General features: G+C 38.6%; 2 protein-coding genes across 4 annotated transcripts in view; one reads left to right on the top strand and one right to left on the bottom strand.

Annotated features, from left to right (window-relative positions):
- LOC132106100 (gastrula zinc finger protein XlCGF8.2DB-like) overlaps positions 1 to 23,208 on the top strand; it is a 173,556-nt gene that overhangs the window by 114,902 nt on the left and 35,446 nt on the right. The gene's annotated exons all lie outside the window — the stretch shown is intronic.
- LOC132106122 (gastrula zinc finger protein XlCGF8.2DB-like) overlaps positions 8,094 to 23,208 on the bottom strand; it is a 113,782-nt gene continuing 98,667 nt past the window's right edge. Inside the window, exons 1-4 of one of the 3 annotated variants that reach the window (XM_059511763.1) lie at positions 17,789 to 17,901; positions 14,373 to 14,542; positions 9,100 to 9,212; positions 8,094 to 9,023 (exon numbers count right to left, since the gene is read on the bottom strand). In XM_059511763.1, the coding sequence (XP_059367746.1) occupies positions 8,353 to 9,023; positions 9,100 to 9,212; positions 14,373 to 14,479 (891 nt within the window). In that variant the 5' untranslated portion in view covers positions 14,480 to 14,542; positions 17,789 to 17,901 and the 3' untranslated portion in view covers positions 8,094 to 8,352. Of the gene's footprint in view, positions 9,024 to 9,099; positions 9,238 to 14,372; positions 14,543 to 17,788; positions 17,902 to 23,208 lie in introns of those variants that run through there. The other 2 variants (XM_059511762.1, XM_059511764.1) reach the window with 2 other exon arrangements.

Here is a 23,208-nt window from a genome sequence, read left to right as displayed (position 1 = left end):
ACTTGAGGTCTGCCGGTGAGGAAATCAAGAATCCAGTTGCAGAGTGAAGAATTCAGGCCGAGGTCTATGAGTTTAGAAGCTAGCTTTAAGGGGACTATAGTATTAAAAGCTGAGCTATAGTCAATAAATAGCAGCCTTACGTAGTTCCTGTTATTGCGGTCAATGTGTGTGAGAGAAGAGTGCAGGATGTGAGAGATGGCATCATCTGTGGATCTGTTTGGGCGTTATAAACTGAAGAGGGTCCAAAGTATCCGGTATGGAGGAGCAGATGACGTTTTTAACCAGTCCCTCAAAGACCTTCATGACTATTGATGTGAGGGCAACTGGACGATAGTCATTCAGACAAAATTCAGTCTGTTATCTTGATGACATGTTAATAACAGGACGAAATAATGGGGAACACCTCCAGACATTAGATCAAGTACTCACCAGAATATGGTCTGAGATTGCAGCATGAAAAATGTGAATTTTTCAGACAGTCACTGGAGTATCTGGGTCACTACATTGACGCCGCTGGATTACACAAATCGCCAGAAAAGATCAAAGCCATAATGGAAGCACCTGCACCGACCAATGTAAGTCAATTACGCTCTTTTCTTGGGATGATCAACTACTATGGCCGTTTCATTCCAAATCTGGCATCTGTGCTGAACCTCAATGCTCTTTTATGTAAAGGAATGAAATGGTGCTGGAACATGGCATGTGAATAATCATTTCAGAAAGTAGTAGCAGTACTCACACATTATGACCCAGAATTACCCATTTGTCTCACCTGTGATGCTTCCCCATATGGGGTGGGGGCAGTGATATCACATGTGTGCCCCGATGGGGAGGAGAAGCTGATTGCTTTTGCATCCAGGACACTTAGTAAAGCGGAGAAAAATTATGCTCAGATCAAGATGGAGGCCCCGTGTATAATTTTTGGAATTCGCAAATTCCATCAATACTTATACGGAAGAAGGTTTACCCTCATCAACCTCTATCAGCTATTCTCAGTCCCAACAAGAGCATTCCATCCATGGCAGCAGCTATAATGCAACGATGGGCTCTGATATTAGCCGCCCATGACTATGTCTTTCAGTATAAGAAAGCAGCCTTACATGCCAATGCAGATGGACTGTCGCGGCTGCCATTACCAGTGACACACGCTGAGAAAACGGACACTGTGGATGTGTTCTATGCTGCCCAGATAGCCACTCTTCCTGTCAGTAGTGCTGAAATTAGACGTGACACCCTAAAGGATCCCATTTTGTCACCTGTGCTGGACATGGTTTCAACCGGACGGTTCCCAAAAGTTAAAGAGGTACCTCAAGGCTTGCTACCTTTGGTGACACATCGCAATGAGCTCACAGTTGTTCAAGGATGTTTAATGTAGGGAAGTCGTGTCGTGGTACCAATCAAGCTTCGCAACCGGGTGTTAGCTGATCTGCATTTGGGGCATCCTGGAGTGGTAAGGATGAAACATCTGACCCATAGCTATGTCTGGTGGCCGGGTATTGATGAACAGATTGAATCTCAATCCAAAGCATGCCAGTCTTGTCAGCGTATCCAAAATGCCTCCTGTCCTGCGCCACTTCACCCATGGGTTTGGCCAGCTCATCCTTGGGAGAGAATACATGTTGATTTTGCCGGCCCTTTTGAAGGCCATATGTACTTCATTGTAGTTGATGCGCACTCCAAATGGCTGGAAGTCTCAATTATGGATAGTACTACCACCAGCAAAACCATTCAAGTTTTATGAGGACTTTTCAGTCATTATGGAATCCCTAATGTTATTGTCAGTGACAACGGACCAAAGTTTTGTGCTGAGGAGTTTTCACTTTTCCTGAAGGCAAATGGGGTGCAACATATTCGATCTGCCCCATATCACCCCTCTAGCAATGGACAAGCTGAACGTTTTGTCCAAACTTTCAAACATGCTCTAAAAGCTTCTAAAGGGTCAGCTCCAATCCAACAGAGACTTGATGGATTCCTGTTAACATACAGAAACACTCCACATGCTACTACAAAGGAGTCACCTACAATGCTTTTCCTCAATCGCAAACTAAGAACCCGGCTGGATCTTCTAAAACCTAGTCTCGCCAAAACAGTGAGTCAGTCCCAAGATGCCCAGCAGTTACGACGTCAAAAACACTCTAAGTTCAGAGAATTTCATGTTGGAGAGTCCATTCTTGCTCGTGACTATGGAAAGGGGGGAAAATGGATACCTGGAGTGGTGATGTCCAAAACGGGACCCGTCTACTACGTTGTCAACGTGGGTGCTTCTGGAATCTGGAAATGTCATATTGATCAATTACTGAAACAAGGGACTGAATCCTCTGAAACCCAGATGCAACCAGAAGTTCCTGCTGCCCCTGATAATTTGCAGGTACCACCGCTTCAGAACATCGGGGAAAAGACGATTTACACACCAGAGTCAGGCAACATTGACCAATCACCCACAGGGACTGTACAAACTGGAGAGACTATTAAGCGTTATCCTTCCCGTCTCTCTAAACCACCTGACCATTATAAAGCATTCTAATATATATATATGTATATAAAAGGGATAGATTCATGGAGGTTAAGACGTGCTCACTAAGTAGTGGTTAAAGTTGGATTCAAGAAAATAAATATTTCTTTTGTTTTGTTTGACAACCCTTGATTTAAGTTGGGAGGAAATGTTATGTATTTAGTGTTGATAATTGGGTTATCATGCAGTGGTTTTCTTGCTGTAGATGGCCCTTTATAGCCATGTGTCATTGAACAGTAAAAGAAGTCAGTTCTAAGCATACTCTGTTTCAGTGTGTTATTGTTATTGAGAGCTCTCGAGGATATAGTGATATTCCAAAAAATATAACAGAATATTTGAATCAGGTGGTATCTGGTTATTTGTTAATTTAGCCACTGTGCTAAATAAAAACCTTGGATTGTTTTGGTTATTTTCTATGAGTTTGTGTATATGCTCTGACCTGGCAGTTTTTAGAGCCTGTCTATAGCTGGACATACTGTTTTTCCATGCAATTCTAAAAACTTCAGAGTTAGTTTTTCTCCATTTGCATTCAAGGCGATGAGTTACTTTCTTGAGAGAGTGAGTATTACTGTTATACCATGGCACAGTACGTTTTTCTCTAACCTTTTTCAATTTGATGGGGGCAACAGCTTCTAATGTATTAGAGAAAATAGTGCCCATGTTGCCAGTCATTTCGTCTAATTCATGTGTATTTTTGGGTACAAATAGCAGTTAAGATAGATCAGGCAGGTTATTTGCGAATCTGTCTTTGGTGGCTGGAACAATAGTTCTGCCCAGCAGTAACGCTGAGACATATAGTTAATATCAGTTATACGCAGCATGCACGATACAAGGAAATGGTCTGTAACATCATCACATTGAGGTATGATATCTATATCAGTAAGATCGATTCCATGCGATATAATTAAATCTAGTGTATGATTAAAATGATGAGTGGACCCAGTGACGTTTTGCTTGACACCAAAAGAGTTTATTAGGTCAGTAAACGCAAGTCCTAATGCATCATTTGTATTATCAACGTGAATATTAAAATCTCCCATGATTAGCGCTTTATCAACTGTAACCAGAAGGTCTGAGAGTAAATCTGCATATTCCTTTAGGAATTCTGTATACGGCCCTGGTGGTCTATACACAGTAGCCAGAGCAAGAGATACATTAGATTTCTTTTGCATGTCTGACAGTGTAACATTAAGCAGAAGTATTTCAAAAGAGTTAAACCTGTATCCTGTTTTCTGGGTAACATTGAGAATATCGCTATATATTGTTGCAACACCTCCGCCACGACCAGTCTGATGGCGCTCATGCTTATAACAGTAGTTTGGTGGAGTAGACTCATTTAGACCAAAATAATCATTTGGTTTTAGCCAGGTTTCAGTCAAGCAGAGTACATCAAAACTATTATCTGTGATCATTTCATTTACAATAACTGCTTTGGGTGTGAGTGATCTAATATTTATGAGCCCAAACTTAAAAAATTGTTTTTGTTCATTTACTTTACATGTTTCTGGTTTAATCACGATAAGATTTTTTCTAGATCCTACATTAAATTTATATTTTGACCTCACTATTCGGGGAACAGACACAGTCTTAATAGATTGGACAGCGCAAGTACTTTTACCATTTAAGGGGGTGGAACAGAAGTCATCATAATAGTTATTTGAGAATTGTCTTACTAGTCCGATTCTGCTGGGGTGTAATCCATCAGCGCGAAACAGCCTAGGACGCTCCCAGAAAAGATTCCAGTTATTAACAAATAGCAGTTTCTGTTCTTTACACCATGACAACAAACATTCATTTAAAGCAACAAGTCTACTGAACCTTTCGTGTCCTCGTCGATACGTGGGCAGTGGTCCTGATACGACGATCGTCGCCGAGGGCGTCGTGCTGCGAACCGTCTCGATCAGGCTGCTGAAGTCCCTCTTCAGCGTCTCCGTCTGCCGCAGCGTGGTGTCGTTAACCCCGGCGTGAAGCATGAATGCTCTGGGGCTCTCGTCGGCCTTCAGGATCGCGGGTATCTGCGCAGAAACATCGAGAACACGAGCACCAGGCAAACAATGAGTGTGCACTTTACCTTCGGCTAACGTAGCACTTACGTGTCGGACGATGGAGTCTCCGATGATCACAGCGTCGCGTCCTGTCTCGCGGAGGGGAGCGAAGCGGTTCCGGATGGAGATGTCAAAGGCAGGAGGGGGAGAAGTCGTTGTCCGGGACCCGGCTCGCGTCCTCCGCTGTGGATGCACCCAGGGTCCGTGGTGTCCCGGCGTCGCAGTGAAGGACATCTGGGAAGATCGCGTCCTGGGTGCACCGGGCCTGTGCAGAGAAACACACGGAGTAGACGTGGTGGGACTGTTAGCAGATCACTGTATACTTACCCCGGATTTGTGAGCGTCAGCCCGGGATGATTCCAGCGCGGCTCTCCGCTCTCTCAGCTGGGCCTGCCTCACCTCCAGGTCGCGAATCTGCTTTCCCACGGCCTCGAGCTCGAGCTGCACAGAGTGGAGACATTCATCCGCCATTAAAGCAAGTAACAGTGAGTACAGCAGTGGTAATGTGTGTGAATAGAGTATTAGCAATGTAAGCGCAGTTAGCTGCAACCACGCCGCTGATGCTAACGGGCTAAAAGCTAATAGTGGACCCGGGAGATCAAAATAAAACTAGTGATAGCGAGGCGCTCTGATTGTTTTTGTTGTAGAATACAATAGAGGATATATTCACACGTTATATAAACGGAAACGATGATGTATAAAATTGATTTTTGAGTTAATAATAGTCAATGAAAAGAATATAGTGGCGGAGCTCAAACGCAGTACAGCCGCCAACAACAAACAGGAAGTGTTTGTGCGCCATAAGTAAAAAGCCATCTATACCCATATAGACAGATGCAGTCTTAAGAGATAAGAGTAACAGACATGAAGACATGTGATTGTATTCCTTCTCCTAGGGTTACAAGGCCAGCTACGTGCACTATAAGGGGAACGAAGAGAACTGTGACATTTAGAAGTGTATAATAGACATTATGAATCCTGTTCTATCCTGTATTTCTATTCCTCAAGATTAATGTCTGCATATTGTGTGTGTATCCCACCGTAATGAAAAGACACTTGCCAGTGCTAGAAAACCTTTTTTTAAGTCTCTTTTTGGCTATGCAATTCTATTTAAGGGAAGTCGTGGCCTAGTGGTTAGAGAGTTTGACTCTCTTGGGTTCGAACCTTGGGCTGAAAATACCACGACTGAGGTGTCCTTGAGCAAGGCACCGAACCCCCAACTGCTCCCCGGGCGCCGCAGCATAAATGGCTGCCCACTGCTCCGGGTGTGTGTTCACAGTGTGTGTGTGTGTTCACTGTGTGTGTGTGCACTTTGGATGGGTTAAATGCAGAGCATGAATTCTGAGTATGGGTCACCATACTTGGCTGAATGTCACGTCACTTTAACCCAGTCAATATAGTACAAGTACCTAGCAGTATAGACGAAACCAAACTTTTATTTTAGCCAAATCCATTTCAAACAAGGTTATCTTATTATATTGTTGTTACCTTATAGACTTAATACATCTATTCCAGACACGGAAGATACTCTGTTTTGAATTTGCAACATTTATTCTGACCATATTTAGTCAAAGTTTTCGTTGACGAAAGCAACACTACTACGAACTCCGTTGAGAGTACTGCTGATGAAACTGCAAACTATTTTCTTCAGTAAAATTATTATTATTATTAATTCTTCATTGCGACACACCTGATCCTTGAGTTATAACTGTAATTCCCCTACAAAAATAAGTGTAATCACTTGTGTCTGAAATTCCATGAAATTTATAAGGTAAATGCCACAACCTTAATGAATCGATGTAACCAATGTGATGCTTTCTGTAAAACCACCAATATAAATTCAATTTTGAATGGCCACATCACAATTGAGATGAAAGTAGTTCTAAAGGCGGAGTTTGTTGAGGCCAGTGAAAGTGGTTCAAATAATGCAAACATGGCAAAATCTATGTCTGCAAAAGCAGAATGAGTAGAACAATGCCTCAGTATATAGAGGTTATGCCAATTCTATGAAATGCAACAGGTCTTCCAATATTCCTTCCAATGCAGTTATTAAAGCTAATGAACTTATCAACCTGTCCTTTGCTAAGAAATTGGTGTTAAGAGGATTCTTTAGTGAAGATGACGTGCTTTGGAAGCTCAAGGAGAGAGCAGTGTGGTGCTATTAGTTTGCAATGTTGCAGAATATTTTAAACAATGTTTTGACATGGATAACTCTGTCAGTGATGCACCATTTGCCTAATTTAGGGAGTTTTTCCTTGCCACCGTCACCTTCTGGCCTGCTCAATGGGGTATTAAGGCACAGTATTTTCGATGTAAACTGAGTAGTCTTTGTAAAGAATTTAATAAATACATTGTCCTTGCTGTCATGCACTTCTTTTACTCTAGCAATGTCCTGTTTTTTTTTTATCTACTTTAGAAATTATTATTATTATTTTTATTGTGGCCAGCCAAAGGCACAGCTGTGCAATAATCATACTAATCAGCATCTTGATGTGCCACACCTGTGAGGTGGATGGATTATCTCTGCAAAGGAAAAAGTGCTCACTAACACAGATTTAGACAGATTTGTGAACAATATTTGAGAGAAATAGGCCTTTTGTGTACATAGAAACAGTCTTAGATCTTTGAGTTTAGCTCATGAAAAATAGGGGCAAAAACAAAAGTGTTCAGTGTATGTAAATTACACAAGCATATTTTATTTATTTGAATTAAATATCTGAAAGATCTCATGCATTTAGGTTTCAAAATCAAGTTTTATTTACATAGCACCATTTACAATAGCAGCAGCTGACCAATGGGCTTTACAACATAAAATAAGTAGTAAATAGAACATTAAAAAATGGGGTCAGATGTGATACAATCGACAGTCTATTTGTGATCCGACCAACCAAAACACAAAAGGTGTTAACAAAAACGAATCTGCTGCTCAACTATATTGAATTATATCAGTGGTGTTTGTTTTGTTTCTGCAAGTCTTTCCTCAGTGATGGCACAGCAAGGCTTCTCTCTGGTGTTATTACGTGACTCATGTCACACCGATAAACGTAAAAAGTAGAGCCCAACTGATGTAACGTGGAATTTGTCTTATTTTTGATCAATAAATAAATAAAAAAACAGGTCAGCGCAGACACACACACACACACACAGTGTCTGAGAATATTAAACTGCAAAATGACAATTTAAAAATGAATGTTCTGCATGTTCATTTGATTACCAATAAAATCACAATACAGAGTTTGTGAAAATATTATTAATCATTATTTATTCATTTTATATGCTTACATTTAGAAAAGCTGTGCTTCCTGCATAAACCTACATCTGTTGGTTTGGCAATAGCTAGCTTGCCTTACACCGTTACCTTGATTAATTTCTTAAATAACAACAATATATATAACTTGAATTAAGTTATTTATAATAAGTGAAGTTTACTATTAAGTGCACTGATGTCAGACTCATTTTGAATAATAAAGTTTGTTAAATATCCTTCCTCCATTACATAGACCTTTGTTTGTCACATCATTAAAAAGGGCTTGATCACCACATTTGTTATCATTGCAAACATTTTTTGTATGTATAATTTTAATGTAGGCTATATATACTGTATTCTATATACAGTACTGGTCAAAAGTTTGGACACATGAATGGGAAATGTGTCCAAACTTTTGACAATACTGTAATATATTATAGCCTACACAAAGAATATCGGCCGATATATCGGTCTTTTTTATTCCTTAGTATCAGCATTGGCCCCCAAAAAACCCATATCTGTTGGGCTCTAGTAAAAATATAGTTCACTCATATGTGAAACCTCATGTGGTACTTGAGTCCTGCTGTATATCTGTAACTCTTTCCGCAGTGACAACATATAAACGGCTTCTCTCCAGTGTGAACTGTCATGTGCCTGTTAAGGTTTCCTTTTTGGCGGAAACATTTTCCACATTCTTGGCAGCTGAAAGGCTTCTCTCCAGTGTGAATTCTTATGTGGTCTTCAAAACGTTGTTTATGATTAAACCGCTTTCCACACTCAGGGCACATGTAGGGTTTTTCTCTACGAGTTCTCATGTGGACTTCAAGGATGTCATGTTCATCAAAACTCTTTCCACACTGATCATGTGCGTAAGGCTGCTCTCTATAGTGAATTCTCATATGGCAATTAAGATTTCCTTTCCTGTTGAAACTTCTTCCACACTGTTTGCATTTGTAAGGTTTCTCTCCAGTGTGAACACTCATGTGGGCTCCAAGTTGACCAGGTTGAGTGAAACTCCTTCCACACTGTTGGCATGTGTATGGCTTCTCTCCAGTGTGAATTCTAATGTGTCTTTTAAGACTTACTCTATGACTGAAATGCTTTCCACACTGTTGGCAGGTATAAGGTTTCTCTCCTGTGTGAACTCTCATGTGGACTCCAAGGTGTCTAAGTTGAGTAAAACTCCTTCCACACTGTTGGCATGCGTATAGCTTTTCTCCTGTTTGAATACTTTTGTCTTTTAATACTTTCTGTTTGACTGAAACCCTTTCCATACTGTTGGCAGGTAAAATAACTTTTCTTTTGAGTCCTTTTTCTTGAGGAAGTCTTTTTAGTCTGTGAAAACCTCAAAGATGTTTCTCCATTTATGGAATCATGATCTTTCTCTTCAATTTCATTCAGTACTTCACTCTTCTCTTTCAGTGCCATTAAGTCTAAAGTAAAAAAAAAAAAACAAGATAAAAGTTAATCTGTTTAATGACACAAAACAACAGACATCAAAACATTAAAACATGAAAAGTATCAAAACTAACATAACATAACTGCATTCTATAACCACTAAGCAACCACAAGAGGTGTTGCATGTAATCTTAGAAACACTTGCCAATATTGCTAACTCTTCACTTATTTAGGACATCTCAAAAACTTAGCAAGCTGGCATTGAAACCCTCTATTTAAAAAAGAATATAAAAGATTGACCCAGAAGATCTAATTAATTAGGAGCAAAGAACCGAAGGCAGGCATCTATTGTAATAATTTCTTATTTTTTCAAACTTTTGAACCGTAGGAGCAAAATTCGTTGTTTCCTCCAATTCTTAACTTGGTCCAAGTTAACGTTTCTAAAAATACATTTTAAAATACCATTGACAGACACATTAATAGATTGCATTGCTTCAGAATTTAGGTCTATTTTAACCTTGGAAATTATATATACATATTTTTTTTTTAAATTGCCAGTATTCTTTGTAAAGTGCATTTCATCTTGAGTGTGCTTTTCACGGGCCTTATAATTAAGTTGTATTTTGTGTAAGTTCCATATGCATTTCACCTTGTTTTCTTTATTTTACAAAAGTAAAACATTTTGTTGCCGGCACCTTCATGTCATGCACAGAATTTGGAAGCTATTAGCATGTTTACTGCAAGCACTCGGAAATGCACCCTAATAGTGCACAATTATCTAGATTAAAATTAGAGCGAGTGGCCATGTAAAACTGCCACTACTGAGTTACAATTAAAAAGCCATCAGTGAGATTAATGAATAACAGAAGAATGTTTTGATTTCCTGCCTAATATACTGTTATTACTCAAGAAACAGCTGTTAACGATTTCTCTGTCATAGACATAGACTCATGGACTTACTGACTAAAATTTTTTGACAATTTTTGCACATTTTTAAGTAACATCCTAGTCGACTAACAAAGTGCTGCACAACAGAGGTTTACTGTAAAAAAAAAAAAAAAAAAAAAACAATTGTGATTAATCCTTTATAAATAAATATTTATTAATATGTATTAGCAATAGTAGCATTAAGTCATAAGACTGATAAATAGTAATATACAGGTGCTGGTCATATAATTAGAATATCTTCAGAAAGTTGATTTATTTCACTAATTCAATTCAAAGAGTGAAACTTGTATATTATATTTATTCATTACACAGGCTGATATTTCAAATGTTTATTTCTTTTCATTTTCATGTTCATAACTGACAACTAAGGAAATTCCCAAATTCAGTATCTCAAAAAGTTAGAATATTGTGAAAAGGTTCAATATTGAAGACACCTGGTGCCACTCTCTAATCAGCTAATTAACCCAAAACTCTCAAGGTGTTTCTCAATGTCAAGGATACTTCCTTGGCAGGACTGGTCCTTCCAAGTCACTTCCTTCAGAGGCTAGGCGAGACTCCTCTTAAGCATTCGGAGAACACGTAAATGGAACAGGCTAGCAAGTGCACGTAATTGCGTCATTACGTAAGTTGTCATTACTTTGGACAACTTAACTAGTTATTTATAAAAGAAATGCCGATGACGCAACCAATTGTTAAATGACAGGTCCGGTTCAGTTAACCATTTGTATTTGTATAATTTACAATATCAATATGGTAGAAATTTGTACTGGCATTTAAACGTTAAACTTTACTTATCTTTACTAAAGTTATAACAAATGTTTGGTAACGTAAATAAAAACCGTTAACGCTCCGACTAATGCTAATGTTTGGCATTTTTGAATTTTTGAACAAGATAGCAAAGCTGCGTGCATAGGATTGTTGGTGATTTGAGAGCGCGAAGGATACACATATGCATCCTTTCCTGTGTATGGGATATTCTTCGAACGAAGGACTCAGTCCTTGGTTGAACTTCCGAGGATCCTCGACATTGGAACAGTCCTTTGATGGATGTCGATGACGTAGCATCCTCGAAATACTGGCTTCCGAGGATCCTTCCTTGACATTGAGAAACACCTTCAGTCTAGTTCTGTAGGCTACACAATCCAAGAATTGACAGTTGTCCAAAAGACCACTGACACCTTGCACAAGACACAAAATGTCATTGCAAAAGAGGCTGGCTGTTCACAGAGCTCTGCGTTCAAGCACATTAGAGGCAAGGGAAGGAAAAGATGTGGTAGAAAAAAAAAAGAGTGCACAAGCAATAGAGATAACCGCACACTGGAGAAGATTTTTAAACAAAACCCATTCAAAAATGTGGGGGAGATTCACAAAGAGTGGAATGCAGCTGGAGTCAGTGCTTCAAGAACCACTACACACAGACGTATGCAAGACATGGGTTTCAGCTGTCGCATTCCTTGTGTCAAGCCACTCTTGAACAACAGACAGCGTCAGAAGCGTCTTGCTTCAAAAAGGACTGGACTGCTGCTGAATGGTCCACAGTTATGTTCTCTGATGAAAGTATATTTTGCATTTCCTTTAGAAATCAAGGTCCCAGAGTCTGGAGGAAGAGAGGAAAGGCACACAATCCACGTTGCTTGAGGTCCAGTGTAAAGTTTCCACAGTCAGTGATGGTTTGGGGTGCCATGTCATCTGCTGGTGTTGATCCACTGTGTTTTCTGAGGTCCAAGGTCAACACAGCCGTATACCAGGAGGTTTTAGAGCACTTCATGCTTCCTGCTGCTGACCAAAGTTATGGAGATGCAGATTTGCATTTAACACTTGCATGCCAACCTGCTGGTCATTTGATGGTGAGAAGAGCAGCAAGCAACACGAGAAAGGGCTTGATTTGTACCGAAGTTTTAGAAATGATTGCGCAGCTTGACCTCTCCAGCGAGCTGCAGGATGTATTGTCTTCTCCCTCTGACACCACAGACTCAGGAGAGCCAGATCCTGATTTTGTTGTGGCACCCTCATCATCATCTCAAGCTCCCACTGAAGGCGAGAAGGATTGAGAGGATCCTGTATCTGGGTGGATTGGGCGGTAAAGTGTGGTTTTCCACCAACGTGGAGACAACTCACTTCCTCCAGCCTGCCAGAGGCATGACTCCAGGGATGATGCGATATACCATCGCAAGGGTCCAGAAGTGTTTGTGTGTGTGTGTGTGTGTGTGAGAGGGACCGTTGCCCACTTACCTTGATGTATCTGAAAAAAATCTAAATGTGCACCTCAGCTCTCAGAACTACATGGAGTAAACAAAAACAAAGTAAGTGTATTTATGCACCTGCTGCCTTTTGATGGTGAGAAGTAGGGCTGCACGATGTGTCGTTTAAGCATCGATATCGCGATGTAGGAATCCACAATTGTCACATCACAGGATGTGCGATGTAGGCTGTCATAGTTGATCCGTTATTCATTAACTGTACGGGCCAGCTGCTCCCCGGCCCTTGACGAATGTGATTCGCGGATTAATTGCACAGCTTAACCATCATAGAGTGGAAGTTTATCATTTGCAGTTTAACAGGGCAGAGAGAGAGAGAGAGAGAGAGAGAGAGAGAGAGAGAGAGAGAGAGAGAGAGAGAGAGAGCGCGAGAGAGAGAGATATTTCCCAATATCGTGCAGCCCTAGTGAGAAGTATGGACAGCCTATGTGTGAAATGCTGGTCTTTTCTTGATTGTAACGCCAGTTTAAATCCTTAAAATGATACACTTTCTGATTTTTCTGTAAAAAAAAATCTACTTTGCATCAGATTTATGAACATAATTTATTATGAACGAAAATGCAACACCAACTTCGAATAAGCTGCAGCTCCCTGGAGGGGTCAAGCTGCATAATCATTTCTAAAACTTCGGTACAAGTCAAGCCCTTTCTTGTGTTTCTTGCTGCTCTTCTCACAATCAAATGACCAGCAGGATGGCATTGAAGTGTTTAAATCCACGTACCTTGTTTTTGTTTAGTCTGTACTTGTCACCACCATCAAAAGGCAGCAGGTGCATAAATACACTTTGTTTTTGTTTACTCCGTGTAGTTCTGAGAGCTGAGGTGTACATTTAGATTTTCTCAAATACATCAAGGTAAGTGCGCAAAAGTCTCTCTCACAAACACACACACAATATAATTTGCTGTTATACTCCATATAAAAACCAGAAACTAAGCTTTTTTTGCACAGGCCTATCTAAAGGGTTAATGGTCCTACCTAGTGATCAACCATAAAAATGACACATTTTACCTCTTCCTAAAATGGAAAACCACAAACAATCAAGAATGCATGATTATATGGTGTCATGGCTTTGCAATCAAAAAATTTCGTTATATTGAAGTCAATGGGGCAAAAACAGCCACCAACAACAAATGAGGGAGAAAAAAAATGTAAATTTAATGCTGCACAAAAACTAGCAATGCATCAAAGCCAATGTTGTTACTAATCTTTGACATGCCCAAGACTGTGATAAAAGGTAAAAAAAATATCCAGCCAATTACATTTTATATTGAAAAGTCATTTTGTGTGTTTTTTCCCCCAAATCAGTGACAATTTATGAACTTGGCAATTAAAGAGTTAAAATCTTGGACTTTTTATTAAACATTTGGTAGTTTTGATCAGGAATGAGGTTGATTAAAAGATTTATGCAAAAAAAAATTTTTTTTATCCGATACATTTTTACAGCAGTTTAATTGAGTGGATGTTTTCATCCCGAACATAACGAAGGGGAAGTGAATTTGAACAATGCACAAGGGTTAATGAAATAGATCAACTTTTTGATGATATTGTAAATATATGACCAGCACCTATATTCTGATGTTTCTTAACTTTAAACTACACTTTTATTTTGACAGGTTGCCGTGAGGAACTTGCAGCTGCTGTGTATGTGAAATGTCGGGAGGTTTCTCAAATTAAACGGTAAAATGCTAATGAAGTGACTCCCGAGCAGCTGGAGATGATATTTGGGTATACATATCATCATAGTGAGAATATTAACATTTAAATATTAAATGAGACAACCCTTGCCGTTGTGTCTCACAATGACATTTTGAAGTCGGAGCACTGAAATAGGAGTAGAAAATGGCCTTTAAGAGAACTTTGAGAAAAAAAAGTGAAGCTGAAATCCTTTAAAAAAAGCTGCAGGAGGGCAGAGAGTGTACAAAAACACCTGCCAATGGCAAATGAATTGAGAAAATATACAGGACAGTTCAGCTTTGTGAAACCAACCTGTTTGTTCCTCAATATCTTCATGTTTGACTCTGAATGTTTCTTTAGTCTTCATGTCTTCACTCTCCTCTTTAATAAACGCCATCTAAAGAGTCACGTGGATCTCAGTCTCTTCAGCGGGAGTTTTTCTGTGTTTCAACACTTTGTCCTGTTTAAGATGAGAATAATAAACAGAAATAAAAAATAAAATTCCTATTAAATCTCTAGTTGTGTCTTAATCAGCTCCCTAGTACAGTAGTCATGCTTCAAATGAAGCTTTGAAACTGAACAAACTACGATAACACTGACACAAAACACAACGAATATGCTTCCAACCCTACTGAGTTTTTTTGATCACTTAAAGAGTACCAAAGCAGGAGGAAAATATGCTTCAAACTGCTTCCTGGAAGTGACAGAAGTAACAAACACTGTGTCCTAACTACACACGATGCCGTGGCACACAATAAAAGGTATCTTTGTTATTGATTCTTAAATCCCAAGAATCGATTAGTCTAGCCTGTTTTCAGTTTATGATGGACCATTGTAGCAAACCTCCCATCCAATAAATCACATTAAGCACTGTGCGTTGGTACTTTTAATATGAAACAATGGTGTAGGATCACCAAAGGAGGGAAATCCCAGCGAAAAAGATAAAGTCTGCCGTATGGGAATCTTTTGGGTATCGAAAACATTCAGACGGCCACGGGTTGGAGGAGGAAGGACATCCACCGTGTAAGACATGTTTAAATAGAGTGTCCAAGAGTCAGAAATGAGTTAAATATGATCTCCATCTATGGGAGCACCACCCATCACTCTTCACTAAATTCAAGATAACGCTGTCTTGAAATGAACATTTCCAACTAAGAGAGTTAACGTGTGTGGCACTATTGAAATAAATACTATTTGGCTTGCTACCGAGGCAGATAACATGGCTATTAACAAGCTAACATCAACTAGTTTCCTCCCTCACGTTACTTCACAGAGCGGGGAATAGCAGACTAAAGTACTATGTTTCTGCGATTTAGTTCAAAAATGTAATTTAGCTGATATCAGGTCCATACTTTAAAGTCTCCCAACATTGTGTACAGTGGATTTAAAAAGTCTACACACCCGTTAAAATGCCAGGTTTCTGTGATGTAAAAATAAAATAAATAAAAAAAAAAACAGGAAAGAGACCAAGATAGAGTTGATGACATTTTCTTAAAGCCCCGATATACTTCAAATATACTACAAACAAAGTTTGTTTTCATTCTTTGTTGCGGGGCAAAAAGAGGTTCGAGAAGGCTGAGTGACGATATACTGTTAACGAACTTAGATTAATATAAAATGACTCGCGATGCTCACACATATCCACTAAACACAATGATGAAACGTAAAAGGTGTGAGACGGGGCTCAATGGTCAGAATATTACAGGCAAAAAAATAATGATTAGCAGCAGTTCAGAGTCAAGTATCATGTTTGCAATACAAAAGAACCATAAACATAATTGCTTTAATATATTTAGATGGACAAATGGTTTTGACAAAAACAAAGGTTTATTATTGTATATGTGTTTGGCATTTCATTTACTGTATACCCTTTAAATTCACTTATTGAAAGAACAACCACAGCAGCAGCGTGGTGTAACATTTATTTGAAACATGTATTTGGTACTTGCTACCTTTACTCTTTCCTTTCATGGCTTTGGAAAACTGGTCTCGGATGTTTCTCTGCGTTGCTTTTTGCGTAACTCAGGGTCGTCGACACCAAACTTTGTTGCCATTTCTTTCTAGGAATGAAATACCATCTCTACATCTTTAAAGTCTGTCCGCGAGCAATCGTACAGGTGCAGATATATTTGTGCGGCTCAGCTATTTGACACTTCAGTGTATTCAGGAGATGTTGCTCTCCTTAAATGACCTCCACAGAATGAGGAACCAACCAAGAAAAAAAAACAGTGTGTCAAAGAAGGTGGAGTTTCCGAACACACCCACCGGTTTCGTAACGCCAATGAACCAATGGAAGCTCAAAAGGTGTTTATGAGTCAAACAAACTCCCCCAGAAAGTTCGCTTTGGCGAGTCATTTCGATCTGCCAAAACGAACTTCGACAACAATCTCCCATATTCTTCATATGTCTAGACTATGGGATAGGGTGGCAAGAAAAACATCCAAGCCCAGCTAAATTGAGCAAAAACACATTTTAAATTTCCCAAAAGTATGTGGGGAAATGTGTTGTGACCTGATGAAACCAACGTTGAACTCCAAAGGGTATGTCTGGTGCAGAAACAACACTGCACACCACCAAAGGAACACAATGGCCACAGTGAAGCATGGTGTGCAGCATCTGGCTTTGGGGCGGTTTTTCTTCAGCTGGCACTAGGGCGTTAGTCAAGGTGGAGGGATTTATGAACATTTCCAACTACCAGTCAATATAGGCACAAAACCTTCAGGCTTCTGCTAGACAGCTGAAGAGGAGCTTCTATTATATCCACTGTACATCTGTGCAAAATCCTGCTGGCTCTAAGGTGTCTTTACTGTCACAATCTCATACCTATAATAAGTATATAATATAGTATAAGTATAATTACTATTTCACAATTACTGTTACAAAGTAATGTAACTGATTACATTTGATTAATTTTTGATTAGCTTTCTAGATTTCTAATGAATGTTTTCAACTGTGAATAATTTTGTAATATTTAAAGCAGGCCGGGTTAACCTTAAAGTAGATTACTGTCAGACTTCTCAAAATACTTCTTCACTTGAATTAAGATTATAATAATTAAATTTTAAAGCACACTTTAACACTACTTTGAAGTGAAATACAGACTTAAAATCATAACATATAGTTTAATAGCTATGATGAAATCAAATGATTGAAATCAAATCTTTGGATTGCTGACAGGTAACACTGAAAAGAAGAAGAAAAAAAGCATATACATAAATCCTAATAGGAAACAAAACAGTTATTTAATAAGCATGAGTCCTATTCTGTGTGCTGAACTCCTGAAACATTGGGGTCTCATATTTTAAAGCAGTCAATGAAATTTGGGAAAGATATCAATAGTGTTTGTGTGAAACTCATTAACATTTTCATAGGTAATTTTTTTTTATTCCCAGTAACAGATTACAATTACTTTTTAATTAGTGACGTGTAACTAAATTACATAAATTAGTTTCTCCCCAACACTGCAAATATTGCCTATTTTTCCACAAATTAATTTATTCTTATATTGTGCAAACCAATGATGACAAGCTTCGAGTAACGTTAGTGAATCTGTTTACAATAGTTCAGGAGAAAGACTCGCTGCATCACTATAAACTAGTTCAATGTTACACTCGATAATTTATGCACTTTACCTCGCTTGTAAACACTATAAAACAGACTGAACGTGCGTGTATTATTTCAAACACTTCAAATGAAGACCACAAACCTTTCTTCAGCTGAAAGACGGACGCAGGAGTGCGGCGCAGCCTTATGACGTCATGCCACCAGAGCAAAATAAAAGCCCCGTCGCCTACAATACAGAAAAGTTATTCGATATTTACATAAAGGAAACACATACGAATAATACAACATAGGCTATGTCAGCGATATTCAGAGTTTTGTTTTTGGTGAAATACATATGGAAATATACATAAAGAAAAAAAATTTATATGTATAAGTATGTATATATAGATGTATAATTTTATTTCCTTATATTTTTCCAAATATATTCATCCATTCGTGTATTTGTGACAACATTTATTTCCACAATTACTTCTGTCCATGTTTATTCATACATTTACTAAATTTTGTACTTATCTATTTATTATGTTGACATTTATTTATTTAGACCTTTCTTTGCCAGCAAAAAAAAATAAATAAATAAAATGTTTAGTGAATATGGGCCCTGATCAGTCACATCAGAAAAGCATTTATTTTCAATAAAAATTAATGAAATTATTGAAAAGTTTCAAATAAGGTTAATGACAGCAATGAAATGCAGTGGAAAGGTTTTTTTGGGATTAAGTTAATTTTCATGGCAAAGAAGGACTATGCAATTCATCTGATCACTCTTCATAACATTCTGGAGTATATGCAAATTGCTATTGGAAATTGGAAAAGTTGGAAATTGGAAAAGTTGCTGCTAATGTAATTCTCAAAACTTTTGGCCACGACTGTATATTTAAAAACTTTGACACATTCAGAAGTAAAATTACACATACACGGTAATGCAGCAGTACCATTAATACAAAAGCATTCTGATAAATAATTTTTTTCAGAACAATACATACTTTCGCTTTTACTCTCCATGCCTTATAACAGTATATTACAGTATGCAAGATAATACTTTTACTTAAAGGGACTGTTCATCCAGAAATTAAAATTCAATAATTTACTCACTCTCAAGTTCCTTTATACATTTCTTTGTTCTGCTGTGCACAAAGATATTTGGAACAGTGTTTGTAACTAAGCAGATCTTGCCCCCATTGACTACCATACGGAAAAAAAAATACTATGGTTGTCAATAGGGGTTAAAATGATGACTGAATTAAAATTTTTGGGTGAACTATCCCTTTAACTAAGGTTTTAAATATGACTAGTACATTTCCTCAATGCGTTATTAGTAGTTACTAAAAGTAGTATCCTAAAGTATCTCAATATTTCTTCTACTATTTACTTTCTCACAACTCTAAACTATTTATTTTTTCCTTCTGCCCCTAAATCAGACCAGACACCTGTACTGCAGGATAAACCTTAATGTCCCAATGCTGGAAAGGTTTTTCAATGATGGTGACACACGGGCTGATTTTCGGCTAAGCAGCGATGCCCTGACAGTGCTGCTAGATCTTCTGAGAAGAGAACGGCAACAAGGATGGGGTTCCACAATTGAGACCCTGGTGTTTCTATTCTGGCTGGCGTGTGGTACATCATACAGAGCGGTCTCCAGAGTGTTTGACATGCCTCGTTCCACTGTCCACCGCATAGTCCACCGAGTTTCTGAGGAGATGGTGGCCATTCGCCACCAAGTAATTAACCTCCCGAAGACCCCAGAAGACCTGGAGGCAGTCGGCCGTGGGTTTGCAGGGCTGGTAAGACACAGAGCTTTCTTGAAAGCTGCAGGAGCAATCGACGGCTGCCATGTCCGCATCAAGCCAACGATCGGCCCTGATGGTCAGTGCTACAGGAACAGGAAACTGTTCTCATCAATAATCCTGCAGGCTGTATGTGACCACCAGGGCCGTGCTCCATGCTTTGGAGACGGTCAGTGGTGCTCCATGGCGTGACCAGCTGTCTGCAGAGGTGTCTGTCCTGGAGGAGGTACCCGCTGACCACGACTATTTGTAACAGGCAAGATAATTACGCTATGATGCCGAAGACAAAAATTTATTGGACCATAAAACGGTTTTGCACATAGAAATATTTTAGTTTGTTTCGAGTATGCAAGTTAATTTAATTTATTCTTCCCTTTCTGAAAACCTCTTGACATGACAGCTGTTGATTGGTGTCAGCCCTGCAAACCTGTTGGTAGACAACGCAATGGACAGTGGAAACACTCAGGAGACCATCCCAGATGATGTCCCACCAGCAGAGAGGCCTTACCAGGGACTGTATTGTGGCAGCCATATTTTATATACTCTACTTCTATGTTGTTTTTCTGAAGATAAACCCAAGTCATGTAAAGTAGTTTCATTAATGTTTTGAATTATTGGTTTTAAATGTAGCAATTTAATTTAAGACACAAATTTGAATGCTTCTATTAAAAGAAGAATGCAGTGTAAGAATAAGTTGCAACAGTGTACAGGAGAATCCTTTTATTTTACTAAAAAAAAATAAACTGGACAGAAATGAGAACATTCATTGGCAAACAGACTTAAAATAGGTTTTGTCTTCTTGAGAAAATGGTTATTTTATTTGTTAACCATTTTCTCAAGAAGACCAAACAGTCGGTCCATTCGCTCTCTGCTCTCTTGGGTTCTTCTCTCCTCCGTCTCCCTCTGCAACCTCATGTCTTCTCGGAGAAGCTCCACCAGCTCATCATCACGGCCACGTTTTCTCTTGCCAGGTGTTGGTGCTGGCTCCTCCTCCTCGTCACGATCACCCACCGCTGAACTTGGCCCTGCTATTTCCTCAGGGATGGAGGCAATTAGGACAGGGGGGTTGTTTGAGGGCCTCTGCCCTAACACCTCATCCATGAGGAAAAATAAGGGCCAAGTTTCAGCAGTGGGTTTCCCACTCACCCCCTCACCAGTCCCAGGACACTTACAATCCTAAGGCAAAATAAATAAACCATGAATTTTATGAAAACCATGAATTTCATTAAATGTATATTCATTTACTTTATTATTATTATTTTTTAAGTTTTCCCTTTTTTTTTTTTGGCCTGCAGGGGAGTAACCTTCCCCAGCAGGCCCATTTTTTCCAGAATTGTCCTAAAACAAGAGAAAACAAAAACACTTATTATCAAACATATTAATATGGATGCAGTTAGATTAATAGAAAATGTCACAGTAGGACATGCATAAAAACAAAATAATGAAGTGCTCAAGTTTGGTTCAAACGTGTAGACATCTTGCATGAAAGCACTACATAAACAAAAAGTGAAAGACTACTGCCTTCTATACTTGTTGCCATATTGTTTGTAGGCTTTGTCTAGGGTGGCAGCTAATGGTTATAATAAACAAGAGAGCCTAGTGCAAAGGAGTCATGGCCTTACCTCCAAGCAACGCTGGCCGAGTTTTTGACCCCCTTGAATAAATGGTCATTCTGACCCCATTCTGATTATTAAATTTGAACAAATCTCTCCTATTCTCAGCGAATAGACTTTAAAGGACCTTAGGGCCACGACTCTGGAACTCTAACTCTAGCGATTAGAACGGCCCCTTCTCTGTCTGCTTTCAAGTCTCTGTTTTTGGTTCTTCTGTTTTATGGTTACTCTCATTTTTTTTTTAAATATTTTGTTATGCCTGTAATATCTACTTTTAATCTTGTTTTTCTGTAATTTGTCTTTCAAGCATTTTGTCAGCTGTTGTAAATGTGCTATATAAATAAAATTGAACTTGAACTATTAATGAGGTGAATGTGAATAAATGAATTACCTTAAAATGAAGGTGCTGATGGCAGTTGGCAGTGGAGCAGACACAAAATCTATGAAATAAGTAATCTTGATCTAATATCCAAACATGTTATTCAAAATGTTAATTACAAAAAAGATTTTTACATGTTGTGAAATATGCTGCTATAGATTGCTATTCCATATTTATTTCATATGCAAATACTAAGAATGTGTCAGACAGTGAGCTAAAAAGATTACTTACCGCAATGGATGCAGTGAACTGTCAAGATTTCTCGTTTATACAGACATTGATTCACATAAAGGAAAAGGGAGAAACATAAGAAATGACATATGATTCAATAATATACGAGTCAGATATTACAGAGGTCTGTATGGATGGACATGTACAGAAGAACTGTCAAGTCTTACAAAATATTATTGACTAATCTGAATTTTATTTGGTGTTATTTTTATTTACCACAAGGTTACTAGATGGCATTAAAGGTGAATGTAATATAACATTATAATTTATGTCTACGATCTTCATGTATGCAATCAATTTATTTATTTATTTATTTTATTACACAGCAGAAGCCTGCCCTATTTGCAACAATTAAAAAAGGGGTCAGTTTTGTGTTATGTTTCTTTTCATTTCTTTATCAAGTTAATTTAGAAAAATGTTTGGAGCATTTTTTTTTTAAATGAAGATTTACGTTAATCAGCCGAGCCGACAGCGAGTAGCCTAAAACATATTGAATCAATTAAGCCTCTCAAATTAACGCTAATACTTTACTTGGTTACAATAAAATCCATAGATATAAACACTTCAAGCATATCACACAGACAGTTAGTTTAACATATGTTTATTTATTAAAACACAGTATTTCAATTTTTTTTTATTTTACTCACTGAGGCAGGCTCGCAACAGCGTTTGCAAACGAAATGAGAAATAGCCTACAATCTAAACAAATTAAAAACAAACTTGCAGGCTATCTTACCTCAAAAATGCACCACAAACATGTCCATTATTTTTCCATTATTTTCCAACAGTTAAACGAAAATAAAGTCCAGTCAAATGAAAAGTTAGAACAGTCTCTTACAGAGCATCGTGCAGAAAAAGAATAGCATCCAGAGTGGAAGGTTTTAACCCAGTCCTCCTCTCTTCTATCACTCTTCCGCTGCGCAGAAGACACTTTCGCTGCTGCTGCTGCTGGCGGGACACTAAACACAGAGCGAGCCAGTCTTGACAGTCGCGGTACCAGGGTCTCGTGCGGTTTCCACCATAGCAGCACATCTCGTCCATCACCTTCCATGTTGTGATTGAGGCGCATGTATTGCTGTACTTCATCGTCGTCATCCTTGTCCTGCTCCACAATGTTTTCAAACTCAGCCAGCGGTCTCTTCTTTGCTGCGTGGCCCGCAACAGGTGCAGACACAGAAATGCTCGCCGCTGCATGAATCATCATTTTATAATTATTAGTTGGCCAACTAGGCTATGATTAATACATTAATTTAGAGGCCTATAATAGCTACTACTACAATAAGTGGATATAAGTGAAGTATAATCGTGGGTTGCGCTGACGGAAAAGCGTGCGTGCGTGAGACTGTCATGTCAGTATGTCAGTATAATTATAACGGGTTGAATTATCAGATTATGAAAGTTATGAGGTTATGAAATGTCTATGTTTTTCTATCTTCGACATCAACTTCAAATTTTTTTTTATTAATGTCTAAAAATATAAATAGAAGGATAATAACTATAAAATAGAAGGATAAAATTTCGGCTCGGCGCAACTTGGCCGTTGAGAGTGTCA

The sequence above is a fragment of the Carassius carassius genome, chromosome 26 (assembly GCF_963082965.1).
Source record: "Carassius carassius chromosome 26, fCarCar2.1, whole genome shotgun sequence".
NCBI classification, from domain to species: Eukaryota; Metazoa; Chordata; class Actinopteri; order Cypriniformes; family Cyprinidae; genus Carassius; species Carassius carassius.
Note: the sequence above shows the minus strand (reverse complement) of the source record. Positions and strands in the feature narration are given on the sequence as shown.